Here is a 14,648-nt window from a genome sequence, read left to right as displayed (position 1 = left end):
GGCATTTTATGTTATCACAATTTTTTATTTTTTCCATGCTTGTAGGTGTGTAATAATCTCTTATTATGGTGTTAATTTGCGTTATCCTAATGACTAATGATATGCAACATATTTTCATATGCTTATTTGCCACTGTATGTTCTCTTGGGTGAAATGTCTGTTCATGTGTTTTGCCCATTTTCTAATTGGATTGTTTGATTTTTGAGAGCTTTTTATATATTCCAAATACAAGGTCTTTGTCAGGTATATAGTCCACATATATTTTCCGCTGGTCTGTAACTTTTTCTGTTTTTTCTTCTTTTTTAAGGTATAGAATAGAATATTATTAACTATAATCACTACACTGTACATTAGATCCTCAGAATTTATTCATCTTATAATTGGAAGTTTGTACCCTCTGACTAACATCTCACCTCTTCCTCCCACCCCACCCCACCCTCAGCCCCTGGTAACCATCATTCTACTCCTTTTTCTATGAGTTTGACTTTTTTAGATTCCACTTGTAAGTGAGATCGGACAGTATTTGACTTTCTCTGTCTGACTTACTTCACTTAGCGTAATGCCCTCAAAGTCCACCAATGTTGTCGCAAATGGTAGGATTTTCTTTCTCAGGGCTGAATAGTATTCTATTATATATATGTATATATACGTGTGCGTGTGTGTGTGTGTGTGTGTGTGTGTACATATATATATACCACATCTTTACCCATTCATGTGCTGATGGACCCTTTAGTTTGTGTCCATGTCTTGGCTACTGTAACTATGCTTCAATGAACATGGAGTGCAGATATCTCTTCAACATAGTGACTTCATTTCCTTAAGATACATGCCCGGGGTGCCTGGGGGGCTCAGTCAGTTAAGCATCTGACTCTTGATTTAGGCTCAGGTCATGATGTCACACTTTGTGAGATCAAGCCCCGAGTCATTGGAGCCTGCTTGGGATTCCCTCTCCCTCTCTCTGCTCCTCCCCCACTTGCTTACACTCCTGTGTGTGCTCTCTCTCTCTCTCTCTCAAAAAAAAAAAAAAAAGATAGATATACTCAGATGTGGCGTTGCTGGATCATATGGTAGTTCTATTTTTGTTTTTTTAAGATTTTATTTTTAAGTAATCTCTACACCAAATATGAGGCTCAAACTCACAAACCAGAGACCAAGAGTCCCATGCTCTACAGACTGAGCTAGCCGGACACTCTTCTATTCTTAATTCCTTGAGAAACCTCCATACTGTTTTCTTGTTTTCCTTAGTTGCTGCACTGACTTATGCTCCTATTGGTAGTACACACACACACACACACACACACGCACACACACACAACGGGTTCCCTATTCTCTACATCTTTGCCAACACGTTATCTCTTGTCTTTTTGATGAGAGCCATTCTAATAGGTGTGAGGTGATATTTCATTGTGGTTTTGATTTGCATATCCCTGATGACTAGTGATGTTGAGCATTTTTTTTCAGGTACCCATTGACCATTTGTATGTCTCCTTTGGAAAAATGTCTACTCAGATCTTCTGCCCATTTTTTATTATTATTTTTAAAAAATTTTGTTTTCAAAAAATTTTTAATATTTATTCATTTTTGATAGAGACAGAGCATGAGCAGGGGCGGGGAAGAATCTGAAGCAGGCTCCAGACTCTGTGCTGTCAGCACAGAGCCCAATGTGGGGCTCAAACCCACAAACTGAGAGATCATGACCTGAGCTGAAGTTGGACACTTAACTGACTGAGGCACCCCTGCCCATTTTTTAATTGGATTGTGTTGTTATTGTTTTTTGTTTTGTTTGCTATTGAGTTGTATGAGTTCTTTATATTTTTTGGCTATTAACCCCTTATCAGATATATGGTTTGCAAATATTTCTTCCCAATCCATAGGTTGCCTTTTCATTTTGTTGATGGTTTCCTTTGCTGTGCAGAGGCTTTTAAATCTGATACTGTCTCATTTGGGGGCGTTGTTTTGTTTTGTTTTGTCTTTTTGAAGATCTTTGCTTTTGGTGACAAATAAAAAAAAATCATTGCCATGATCAATGTCAAAGAGCTTACTCCCCACTCCCCCCTCCATGTTTTCTTCTAGGAATTTTACATTCAAATCCTTAGTCCATTTTGAGTTGGTTTTGTGTATGTTATGAGATAGCAGTCCAGTTTAATTCATGTGCATGTAGCTGTCCCGTTTTTCCAACACTATTTATTGAAGAGACTATCCTTTCCCCATTGTATATTCTTGGCTCCTTTGTCATAAATTGATTGAATATATATAGAGAGAGAGACCATATATATAGTCTCTATTGTGTTATATTGATCTATGTGTCTGTTTTTGTGCCAATACTGTACTGTTTTGATTACTATAGGTTTGTAATATAGTTTGAAATCAGAAAGTGTGATGTCTCCAGTTTTTCTCTTCTTTCTTAAGATTACTTTGGCCATTTGGGGTCTTCTGTGGTTGTATAGGAATTTTTTGGATTATTTTTTTCTATTTATGTGAAAAATGCTGTTGGAATTTTGATAGGGACTACATTGAATCTGTCGATGGCTTTTGGTGATAGGAGCATTTTAACAACATGAATTGTTCCAATCCATGAACATGGTATACCTTTCTATTTATTTGCATCATCTTCAATTTCTTTCATCGGTGTCTTATAATTTTCATCACATGAGTCTTTAATCTCCTTGGTTAAATTTGTTCCCAGGTATTTTATTATTTTTGATGCCATCATAAATGGGACTGTTTTCTTAATTACTCTGATGGTTCATTGCTAGTGTCTAGAAACACGACTGATCTTCATATATTGACTGCATATCCTGCAACTTTACTGATTTGTTCTGTAGCTTTTCTTTTTTATCCTTTTCACAGGTGTCTTACACAGAACTTTTAATTGTGATGAAGTCTACTTTATCCATTTTTTCTTTTATGGATATTGCTTTTGATGTCAAGTCTAAGAACTCTTTGCCTAGCCGTAGGTCCTGAAGATTTTCTCCTATTTCCCCCCCTGAAAAAGCTTAATAGTTTTTACATCGTACATTTAAATCTGTGATCTATTTTGAATTAATTTTTGTATCAGGTGTAACATTTAGGTTGAGGTTGAATTTTGGCCTCTGGACGTCCCCCAAAAGGACTTTACAGAGGAGGAAACAGCCTCAGAGACCTTAAATAATCACCCAGGATCACACAGTAGGGCACTGGGATAGCTGGACTTAAACCCAGGTCTGTGTGTTTTTCTCCTACTCCTTACGGCAACATCCACATCTGGACTGTCTCCCAGGGATGGGCCAGGCCTCGATAGGGAGTGGGGAGCACCTTGATTGGCCCTCAGGGTGTTGTGTCCAATGGCCTCATTGGGAAGAGTCATTCAGTCCATCAACAAACACTGGCAGAAGCTGTCACAGGTCACCGAGTTATTGGTACCATGAGGATATTGCCCAAAGCCTGCGGACATCCACAAGTTGAGAGTATGAATTCATATGAATTCCCTGAGTTTATGAAGGAAAGAAGGGTATTCCAGAGAGAGGGAACCGAAAACACAGAGGCCCAGAGGTGTGGCTGAAAGTGGCTAGGCGGGTAGAGGGCCACGAATGGCACAATTAGAGGCTTGTGATCCCTCCTGCAGGGGATGGAGAGCCACGGAAGTATATGAGCAGGGAGGGTGGTGGGCAGATTAGTGGTTTTAGATGTTTCCTCTGCGGCTTGCAGGGTGGGTGGGTAAGAGGGGAGAAGACAGTACAGTAAGGAGGTGGAGTTCACCTGGGCACCAAGCCCAGTGGCTGGACGTGGCATTGGCCACAGGGAGGGAGAACATGGGGGACAAGGAGAGGGACAACTCCCAGGCTTCTGGTGTCGGCCCTGGCTGACAGAGGTGCCAATGCAAAAGTAGAGCCTAGTTGGGGAGCTCCCAGGCCCACAGAAGCTGGTTCTCTCGCAAACTCAGAAGCCCCGTTCTCAGTTCCCTGGCTCTCACTGTCCTGAGGCTGCTCACTCTTGAATGTGGCATATTCAGGGGACTTTAAGTGGAGACACCTCTGCGGCTGTCATAGAGGAGAGGTTCTTCTTGCTGTTCAGCACAGACTCCAGCAAGCGAGCCAGTGGTGCCCAGAGGCGGTGGCCCAAGCCCAGAGCCTGGAATGGGCTGAATTAACTCGACCAGAATCTCCTGACTCCGGCTTTCTGAGCCATTATGTGGCTGTGACTCTCCCAAGAGGGCTGGGTCCTCCAAGCACCACAGCCAGCCAGTGCAGGCCCAGAACCTGTCAGGAGGGACCCATCACCTGCCCTCTGTGTGCTGGACCCCAGTGCTCCCTGGAGTCCTGCCGTGGGGCCCTGGGCTTTGTCCTGGGCCCGACTATGGGTCCCAGGCAAGTCATGCCCTTTCTGGCTCTCAGCTGCTCACCCGCTGGGCTGCGGGTGGGAAAATAGGGCAGCTGGATCAAACAGTGCCTGACCTCCATCATGGCTCTTTCTGGCATCCTTTCTCCGTCTCCTCCTTCCCTCCTAGGCCTTTCCTCCTTCCTCCCTACCATTTACTTGGTTACTCACTCATTCATTCGCAAATGTTCACAGGATCTCTCCTCTGGGCGAGCCCTGAACTGACTGAAAGCTAGGACTGGGAGATGGATGATTCAGACCCAGTGTCCGCCCTTGGGGAGCTCCCAGTCTAATGGGGGAGGTAAAATATACAAACAATTGTGATTCAGTCCTTGGCCACAGGAGCCTTTGAGAGGAAGCTGCTTTGCCCTGGTTGTGGGGGGAGGATTTGGAAAGGGGGGTATCAGAGGAAGCCTCAGAGGACAAGCCCTTTGCAATGGGCCATGGAGCAGGAGGTAAACAAGGGTAGGACAGAGCCCTGGGAGGAGGGGACCTCGTCTGCAGAGGCATGGAGGTGGCAAAGGGCTGGGTGTGTAGGAGAAAACGCAAGCAGGTCAGGGTGGCTGATGCGTGCATGCTGGATGGGACCAGTTGTCAAGGACCTTAGATGCTGTGGGAAGGATTTTGTTTCCAGGAAGCCAAGGGCTCCAGGGGTGTGGGTGGAGGGGGCTCCTGAGTGAAACTGTAATTTCGCCAAGGATGGGACAGATGGAAGGGTGGCAGTGGGGAGCTGGGGCCCAATTTGTATGAGAGGAGATAGAGCAGAGCAGGGGACCAAGTGAGGCCAGCAGGGCCGTGGGAGAAGACTGTGGGGCTGGGGGACTGGATGGGGGGAGAGGAGAGAAGACAGTGAGCTCTTACTGGGCCAGGGAGAGGGAAGAGGACATGTCTGATTGGACACTCTGAGTGGGAGGTGCCAGGGATGACAGGCAGCAGGTGTCCCCGACACCCATTGCTCAAGAGAGGGTCTGGGCTACTAGAGACCTGGATGCTAGGTCATTGGGGGTGGGGTGATGCTGCTCCAGCCTCGCTGGCCTCGAGGAAGGGGATCTGAGACCCCCCCCCCTGAAGTGGGTTGGGCATCTATAGAGGAACTTTTCAGAAGGAACATCAGAGGGGACAGTACTTAACTCAGAAGTGCCTGGTCTCCAAAGGAAGCAGCGCGTCCCAAGAATGCCGGTGCCTGCCGCCATATTGAAATTTAAGCCCCCAAACTGCCCCCCTCCCCTCAGAGCGGCTCTCACTCCTGTCCCCTTGGAGCTTCTGTTTCTGAACTTCCCCCGCAATCACCATCTTCTCGTCTACTCTGCTCTCTGCAGGCCCCTGCTGAAAATCCCAAGGGACGGGGGCCACAAGGTGTTTAGAGAATGTTCCACGGGAGGAGCACGTGACCGCGGGGTTGACCGCCATTACCCACACTGTGCTGGGGAGCCCCGGCTGCCGCGGGGGCAGTGGAGGAACAGGGTCACACGGGAGCCAGGCACCGTGGTTCCTGCCTCCAAACAGGGTTCTGCAGAGACAGCTTGCTAGGGCGGCCTGGGGGTAGGGTTCAGTCCAGGACACCCATTAATCCCGTGTTCACTCAACAAGAGAGAAGTTAGTGTGCGCTGCTCCGGCCTTGGGGAGGTGGCCTCAGTGAGACCAAACCCCCTCCTCACCAGCTCACCAGCCCCTTGGAAAAGCAAAAACAAGCAGTCCCCAGTGGTCTGGAGTAAAGAGATGAGGAAAATCTTCCCCCACCTGGGAAGGCCTGGGGAGAGGGGCTGGTGGAGAAGGCCTCAGGTGGCAAGGTGGGAAGGGGACAAGCCCAGAGGAGCCTGGAAGAGCCCAGCATCACGACGATTGGAGGGGTTTTGTTGACTGCTGAACTGCCGGGTAGTTCTGACCAGGACATGATCTGACTCCCCTGTGTTTTAGGGGTCTTCCCTTAACACCCAGACATAGCTCCAGGTCAGGGTCAGGAGGAAAGGCCCCAGCCTGAAGCTCTGAGCCCAGGGGTGGGGGAAGGTGCCCCTCTAGCCTGCATTTGCCCCTCTGGGGAGAAGAGCTGGGGGCCGGAGGGGGGTGAGGGAGACTAGCGCCCCAGATGGGTACAGATGGCGGACTGCTCACATGGGCAGAGCCACACTGCAGGCGACCCCCTGGCCTGGCTGGGGAGGGGGAGAAGGCGTTGTGACAGAGGACGACAGAAAAAAAAAAAAAATCAAGGCATTAGGGACCAGAATAGAGGCCAGCCCCCTCCTCGTGACCCAGACTGGAAAACAGACCTGGGGGTGAGTAGCTGGTGGTCAGAGGTGGTGACGGACAGAGCAGGTCAGGCCCAGGGTCTCGGCCACACCAGGGGCTCAGGTGTGTCGGGAGGATGGGGTGGGGCAGGTGGAACATACTGGGCGTCCCTTTCCTGCAGATGACGTGGGCTGCGTGGTGCCGTCTGAGTGCCTTCGAGCCTGTGGGGCCGAGATCGGCTGCTCCAACATCGCCTACCCCAAGCTGGTCATGGAACTGATGCCCGTAGGTGAGATTCTGGGTGGGGTCTGGGCGGCCTGTGGGGTGGGACCAGTGAGGGCCAGGGGCCCTGGGGGCTGCGGAGGCCACTCTGGATCCAGTGTGACGCCCACGCGGGACGTTCCCCTCCTAGGGGAAAAGAGGAAATAGTATAACAGAGCACACGCTCACGGCACCCCCCCAGGGGCCAGGCATTGTTCCGAGGACTTTCCACGTGACCATTTTGCATCTTCCTCTCAGGAACCCTAAGTGCTGTTATTATCATCCCCACTTTAAAGGTGGGGAAACTGAGACCCACAGAGCTTAAGAGACCTGCCCAAGGTCACGTGGCAGCTGGGCTGCAGAGCTGGGCTCTGAACTGGGATAATCTGCCTCGTCCTCTTAACCTGTGCCGTTGGAGCCCTTGAGTAAGGTCGCCGTTGTCTCTTCTTCCAGGCCTGCTGGGTGCCAGACCCTTTTACGAACCGCTTCCCAGTTGTGGCTATGAGGTAGTTATTAGCTCCATTTTACAGATAGGGAAAGTGAGGCACAAAGAGGGGAAAGTGACTTCTCCATGGCTAGAGTGGCTGAGATGCCCCAGTCCGTCTGCCGGGGCTCCAAGCCCACTGCTCACTCCGCTAGGATCCGGGGCTCAAGCCCCCCATGAGTTCCTGCCTCCCCCAGCTGGTAGCAGTGAGCCTTCTGAGACCCTCCGCGGCCTGGTTTCACCACCAGATTCTCCAACCCTAAGTGTCTCCCTCCCTCCCTGTGGCTTCCTCTGTGGAAGCTGGATTCCTGGCCCCACCCTCCCTCCCTCCCGGGGTGCCGAGGCCCAGGGGATGTGGGTGCACGGACCTGGGATCAAAACTCCGCTCTGCCACTTGCTGGCTGAGATATTTGGGGCGTGTCACTTTCAGTGTCCTCCTTTGTAAATTGGAGATCGTGACGCCTACCCACCCCTCAGCGTGGTTGCTGGGATTAAACCTAAGAATGTAGGGACGGTGCCTGGCCCAAGGCTTGGCCTCGCTGTGGGTTCCCACCTCTGGGCCTCACCTTCCTCTTCTGTTCTGGGGGCTGGGAGGAACTTGCTAAGCCCCCAGCCATGGTTGGACCATAGCCTCTCTCTAGGCCGTCGGCTCCCTGTCTGAGAAATGGGTAGAGAATAAACCCCGAGTTAATCCATCTCCCTGAGCAAGAGACACAGGATGGAGAAATGTTTGGGGGAAAACCATGGCCTAACTCGCTTTTCTTTGGGGGCCAGCCCAGTCAGCCTGATAAGTGAACAGAGAAGGCCATGGGATGCTTGCAAGTCACACAGCAGGTCAGGCACGGAAGCAAGGCCAGGCCAAAATGGCACCCAGGAGGCTGAGTCCTCAGGGGAGGGGGCCTGTGTCAAGTGTATCCTAGGGCAGGGGTTGGAGGAGAGACAGAGAATCTGCGGAGGTGGAGGAGGGGCTTAGACACTTGAAGAAAAATTACGAGAAGCCTTGGAGATAGAACCAGACCAAGTCCCAGAGAGGGGAGGCGACCAGCCTTATGCCACACAGCACCGAGTTACAAATTGAGCATCCTTCTGTCTCTCAGGGCTCCCCACCCTCAGCTCCGCTCAAGCCCGTGACTCCCGGAAGGCTTTGCAAAGAAGGGCCTTGCCCACCTCGGTGGGGACGCCCCCTTGTTTTCCCCCCGGAACTGCATTTCCTTTTCTACAAAGCCAACAAGAAAGGGGACCCCCCAGTGCCTGCTGGGGCCTGCCACCCACAAGAAATGGCAGGAAACCCCAGACACCGGGCCACTGCGCCCTGACCGAGTGGTGACCTCCAGGCAGAGGGTCCCGCCCCAGGCCTTCCTCTCCCCACCCCACCCCAGAGTTTTGCCTCTGGCTGCGGTGAGTCCCTGGGCACCTCTCCTCCCGCTAGGACCTTCCACTTCCTCATCTGTCGGACGGGTTAATAATGCTTCACTTGAAGTCCTAGGTGTGAAAGTGCTTTTTCACCTGCAAGGCTTTATGGAAACAAGGTGCTGATAACTGCACCCTCAAGAGCAGAAGCAATCACGGGAAGCCACAAATCCAGAAGTTTCGACCACCTCCCCCCCACCCCCGCCCCGCCATTGGCCCTTGGCCTCCCAGCCTCTTGTGTTTGGGTCTCTGTCCCCGGAAACCTCCAGCCTCCCTCCCCCCGGGGCTCTGCTCTCGAGGACTTGTGCATGGCCGATGCTGACCAGGGGGGCCTCAGGGGACCTCAGCGGCCTCAGGGGTCCTCAGTGGGACACGGGCAGCAGGGGCTCCCAAGCAGAGTCACGGCGGCCCTGTCTTCCCGACCCCCAGGTCTGCGGGGGCTGATGATTGCAGTGATGATGGCCGCACTCATGTCGTCGCTGACTTCCATCTTCAACAGCAGCAGCACACTTGTCACCATGGACATCTGGAGGCGGCTGAGGCCCCTCGCTGGCGAGCGGGAGCTGCTGCTCATTGGCCGGTACGGTTGGGGGTGGGCGGTGGGAGGGGTCGTGCCAGGCACCGGGGGCAGGCTGGGACCCAGGCTGCCCCAGCCACACGACGACGGCCCGTGGGGCCCCACCAACGGGGGGCTTTGAGGGGCGAGTAGGAGTTTGCCAGTTGTGGAGGAACTTCCCAGGAAGGAGAGGATACAAGGAGCCAGAGTGTCCTGTCCATCCCACATCCCACATCGCTCTGGCCACCCGTTCATGGTCACGGCCCTCATCGTAGATGTATCTTGGACTCTGAGCTGAATCTCTGAGGGCATTTCTGCTGGGTAGAGTCCCCCTTCCCCGGTCACCCTGTGGATCTGTCTGTCTTCCTAAAATCTGAGCCCTTAGCCCTCCTGATGGTTTCCAGCTGCCCCGCAGAGGGCCCAGAGCCAGTTCTCAGGATGGCCACACTCAGGCCACAGCTGTCCCTGGCCCCACTGAGTTTCTTCCCGTTTCCTCCTAGCCCTGCTAGTCCCCTCCTTATCACCTTGAGGAGCCTCCCTGATCTTTCTAGACTTTGCCCAAGTGTCCCCCCTCCTCCACGCAGCCCTCCCTGATAGGCCTGCCTGAGGAGTGAGCCCCTCTCCCCTCTAAGCCTCCCACAGGACATGTGGCCCCTATAGGTCCACCTGTCTCCCTGATGCCCCCCACCCCCCACAAAGACAGGCAGGGGCCATGTCTGGCCCAGCCCTCCATCCCTGTACTTGGCGGAGAGTCCTTTGGGGTGAACTCAGCAACGGGTAATGAGAGGTTGGTGCCTAGTGTGTGAACGTGACCTCCCGCTTGGGCCCTCTCCCAGCTCCCACCCTCCTGTGCCCCTCCGAGGCTTGCTCCCCCAACTCCGCCCGTCCGGTCGAGGGGCCCAGCTTCTGGTGCGCGTCTTGACCGAGAGCGCACCCTGCGGCCCCCTGCCCTTGGCTCTCATCCTCAGGGCGGGGTCTCTGCTGCAACTCCAGGCAGGTGGCCCAGTGACGTAAGTCAGCCCCACTGCTGTCAGAAGGGCTCTGTCGGGACACGCCATTCAGCAGGCGAGTGTGAGCTCATCTGCAGGCTCCCAGCCTCCTCCAAAACAAGGAGCCTCTCCCTCTGGCCTTGCACGAAGCTTCTGTGTCAGCAGGTCCTGGCCCCTTGACCTCCTCTCCCCCCCTGTGTTGTTCCCCCGCCCCTCCTCAGTGGCCCCGTGGCCCCGAAAACCTGCCCCTATCTGGCAGACTCCTCCAAAGCCCTTCCGGGCTCGGCATCCCGGGACCAAGTGCCCTCCAGCTGCCCAGAGTGTGACCGGGTCCCCGGGTCTGGGACACGGGTAGCCTCAGTGCCCGCTCAGTGGCCCCCATGTCTCTTGCCCCCGACTTCCTGGCCTCCTCAGAAGCAGGCTTCTCTCCTCTTCCCACCTGAAGCCAAAGTCCTAACTTCCCCCCCCATTCCAACTCACCCCCCCGCCACGGTGCCCTTGACCCTCCTTCCCACCTCTTCTACCATGTCAAGCCCCAGCCAACCCAGGCTCCACCAACCTGCCTGTGGGCATAAGGCTGTGTGACACAGGGCAGGTTGCTCACCCTCTCTGGGTCCCAGTTCCCTCAGCTGCCAGTTTGGTGCAGTGGAAAGGGTCTGATGCTAGGTGTTGGGCCAGGGTTCAGCTCGAAAAGGCCTCCCTCGTGCAGCACGGGGACACCCCCCAACACCTCCAGCCCCTTCCTGCTTAAAACAACACCGTTTAAGCTGCGTTTCCTCGATGGTGTGGCGTCCTGGGTCTCTGGAGCCTCAATCCAAGGAGGTGTGGGACTCACAGAGAGGGGTAACAGAGCATGTCCAGAAGCCTGGGGAGGAGGCCATCGTGGGGCAGGGACAGGCAGGGGCATGCCAGTGACCCTGACAGTCTCATCAGGTTGGGGTGGCACCAGAGGAGCCATCACAGGCCTGGGGCAAGTGACAGTCCCGCATCTGGGGCCCTGATCTTTGCCAGGGCCTTTTGCTCCTGCTCCCCCCTTCTGTCTGCCATTCTCTGTTATCCAGTCCACAAGGAGTGCCCGACGCCCCCCTATTATCCTGCATCAAGCTGAACAATATGGGGGATCCAGAGAGATCTCAAAGCCCTTGAGGGCCACCCCCCCACCACCGCAGCTGTAGCCCAGGAATGATGGAGAGGGTCAGTCATCCCGACAGCAGTGTGTGTGCAGGAAGGGGTGGGGTTGGAAGGCTTCCTGGAGGAGGAAGGCCTTGAGCTGAGCCTTGGAGGAGGTCAGCCAGGGGAGGAATTGGAGAAGGACATTCCAGGCAGAAGGAACAGCCTCTGGGCCTGGGGTCTCTCTGGCAGCCTGATGGTGACTGAGTTGGAAGGGGAAGCCCTGGAGAGCAGGGGGAAGGCTAGGGCCGCAGTCCAGGCCGGCCTGGAGAGGCCAGGCCCCGCGCACAGGCGCTGAGCCCGGTGTGGGCTGCAGAAGACTGTGTGGGGAGGGCGGGGTGGGCTGGGTGTCCGTGGAGCCCGCCTATGCCTTTGAAGAGGGCAGCGCCCGCCTGCCTGCCAGGCTAAGGGGGTTAATTAGCCTTAATCAAGGTGGTACCTCCTTCCTCCACCCTCTCCCTCAGGCCTGGAAGGGAAGAAAGGGAGGCGGGCAGACAGGCACACAGGAAGGACCCGCCCCAGCTGCAGACGTGGCCTCTCTCGCCCTTGCTGTCCCGTCTAGGGTTCCAGGGGGGTCTCACCCACCACCCTCCTTGGGGGTGAGGTGTGCCCAAGTGACCCAAGACACAGGGGCAAGGGGCACTCAGCCAAGGGGGAGCAGATAGGACACCTGACCCCAGCTCTGCCTCCTTAGCTGGGCCCCACCCCTCTTCGAGGCTGGAGGGCGACCCTCCTCTGCCTAGAAGCCCTCTGGGATCGATACTTCCTCTGGGCTCCCTGAGCCCAGCCCTTAGGACAGAGTAACAGACTCATCTACTTTCTTTGCCCTGCTGTCCGTGCTGGGGAGGGACAGGGCCCACTCGTCACCCAGCCTGGGCTGCTCGCACGGTGCCCTGCACTCCGGTGGGCTTCTGAACGGGCGACTGCTGAATGAGTGAGCGAAGCACGTCCCCGCGGTGGAGGCCTTGCACCGAGAGGGGAGGCAGGCAGGGGCCGGAAGGAGGGGTCCACACAGGGGAGGGAGGCAGAGGGGCTCATTCCGGCCAGAGGTCTCAGGCTTCAGAGCTGAGGAGTCCGGGCCCCGACCCAAGCCTTGCATTCTTAGGACAGAGGTCACCCTGTGATGGGTGCAGGTCTGCAGCCTCAGGCTCTAGTGGCGAGGAGGGTTGCAGCCAGAGGCCACCAGCACTAGAGAAGCTGCGGGGTGGGGTGGGGGGGGTCAGTCTGGCTGGAATGTGAGGGCCGCAGGCCTCTCAGGAAGCCGGCAAGTGTTTATTGAGCGCCTATTGTATGCCAGGAGATGCAGCAGTGGGCTCCATGGTTGAGGCTCCCACCTCCCCTGGTGCTTCCAGCCGGGCTGGGGAGATGGACAGGGAGCATGTAAACTGCCCCCCAACATACCTCTGTTTGTCCCCTGGGATGAGTGCCTTGAAGACAAAGAGGAGAGCCTGGGGGGCCATGGCCGGGGGGGCTCCCTGAGGGCTGACGCAGTGGAGACCCCAGGGACAGGTGGAGTCGGGGCGGACCTGCAGGCGGCAGGAAGCCATGGAAGGGTGGGGGCAGGGCAGGGCCGGCCACATCCCCAGAGGAGCGGACCAGAGGCCAGGGAGGAGGCTGGGGTGGCAGGGGACGGCTGGAGAGCGCATCTTAGTGGCTGCGGGAGATGCGGGAGAATTGAGGGAGGGTCTTCCGGGACGAGCACGCCCACTGCCTGCCCACAGGCTGGTCATCGTGGTGCTCGTGGGCGTCAGCGTGGCCTGGATCCCCATCCTGCAGGACTCCAACAGTGGGCAGCTCTTTATCTACATGCAGTCAGTGACCAGCTCCCTGGCCCCCCCAGTGACCGCAGTCTTTGTTCTGGGCATCTTCTGGCGGCGTGCCAATGAGCAGGTGGGTGGGGGATGGGCAGCACTGGGGCAGACAGGACAGGGGGGGTCCGGGCTCGGTCCCCTCCCCGCGGATGGGCTGCCTCTGGCTCACATCTTCCCCTGCCGCCCGTGTGCGTGCTGGGGGAACCTGGGCCCTCACCGTCCTCCTGCCCTGCCTCCCCTTCCCCAGGGGGCCTTCTGGGGCCTGATGGTGGGGCTGGCCCTGGGTGCCACTCGGCTGGTCCTGGAATTCCTGCACCCCGCGCCCCGCTGCGGTGACCCGGACACGCGGCCTGCTATCCTCAGCAGCATGCACTACCTGCATTTTGCCGTCGCCCTCTTTGTGCTCAGCGGGGTCGTTGTGGTGGCTGGGAGCCTGCTGACGCCACCCCCCCAGGGAATCCAGGTGAGCCTGCCCCGGCCCCTGACTCTGACCCCTGACCCTCTGCGACTCAAGAATTTTCCAGCTCTTGGGGCGCCTGGGTGGTGCAGTCGGTTAAGCATCCGACTGTTGATTTCAGCTCAGGGAGTGATCTCGTGGGTTACGAGTTCAAGCCCCACGTCGGGCTGACAGCGCTTGGGGTTCTCTCTCTCTCCCTCTCTCTCTGCCCCTCCCCTGCGCTCTCTCTCTCTCAAAATAAATAATCAACTTTAAAAAAATAAACAGAATTTCCTAGCTCTTGACCCCCGTCCCCTTTTGAACCCAGCTGCCCACTTTCCGTCACCGACCCCTGACCCTGTCTGGGCCCGCCCCTGTCCTGCCACACCCCCACGTCCCGATCGTTCTCCGCAGATTGAGAACCTTACCTGGTGGACCTTGGCTCAGGATGTGCTCGTGGGAGCCAAAGCAGGTACGTGTGTGACCCTAGGCTCCGAGTCTCTCTCCCACCCCAAGACACCCTGGACGTAGGAGTACGAAGTGTGGCCCTGTGGTCCTCATCTGTCTCCCTCTCCTCCCCCTACCTCCTCCAGGCGATGGCCGGACACCCCAGAAACACGCTTTCTGGGCCCGTGTGTGTGGCTTCAACGCTATCCTGCTCATGTGTGTCAACATCTTCTTCTACGCCTACTTCGCCTGACGCTGGCCCCGTGGCCAAGGAGGCCGGAGCGCTCGGAATCCTCAGGTCTACCTCGCTTTCACTGAGGACACCGAGGCCCAGAGACCCAGGGACTCCCCTCGCGACTGCGTAGCCGGTCCGGTGCCCACACACCAGTTGAGCCGGCAAAGGAGGAGTCCTAAAAAGGTCGGGGGGCGACGGACAGAAAGAAGGTGGTATTTCGAAACCAGCACGAAGCAAAGAAAATGAGGTTTCCGATCAACATCCTTA

At 55.6% G+C, this 14,648-nt stretch overlaps 1 protein-coding gene across 1 annotated transcript in view; it reads left to right on the top strand.

The window, feature by feature from the left end:
• Window positions 1-14,642, top strand: part of SLC5A10 (solute carrier family 5 member 10) — a 58,112-nt gene extending 43,470 nt beyond the window's left edge. The window contains exons 10-15 of the mRNA XM_043583281.1: window positions 6,764-6,871; window positions 9,167-9,317; window positions 13,174-13,342; window positions 13,511-13,726; window positions 14,114-14,171; window positions 14,293-14,642. Coding sequence (XP_043439216.1) covers window positions 6,764-6,871; window positions 9,167-9,317; window positions 13,174-13,342; window positions 13,511-13,726; window positions 14,114-14,171; window positions 14,293-14,399 — 809 coding nt within the window. The 3' untranslated portion in view covers window positions 14,400-14,642. The remainder of the gene's footprint in view (window positions 1-6,763; window positions 6,872-9,166; window positions 9,318-13,173; window positions 13,343-13,510; window positions 13,727-14,113; window positions 14,172-14,292) is intronic.
• The last annotated feature ends 6 nt before the right edge of the window (window positions 14,643-14,648 follow it).

This window comes from Prionailurus bengalensis, chromosome E1 (assembly GCF_016509475.1).
Source record: "Prionailurus bengalensis isolate Pbe53 chromosome E1, Fcat_Pben_1.1_paternal_pri, whole genome shotgun sequence".
NCBI classification, from domain to species: Eukaryota; Metazoa; Chordata; class Mammalia; order Carnivora; family Felidae; genus Prionailurus; species Prionailurus bengalensis.
This window is presented reverse-complemented; position numbering and strand designations above follow the sequence as displayed.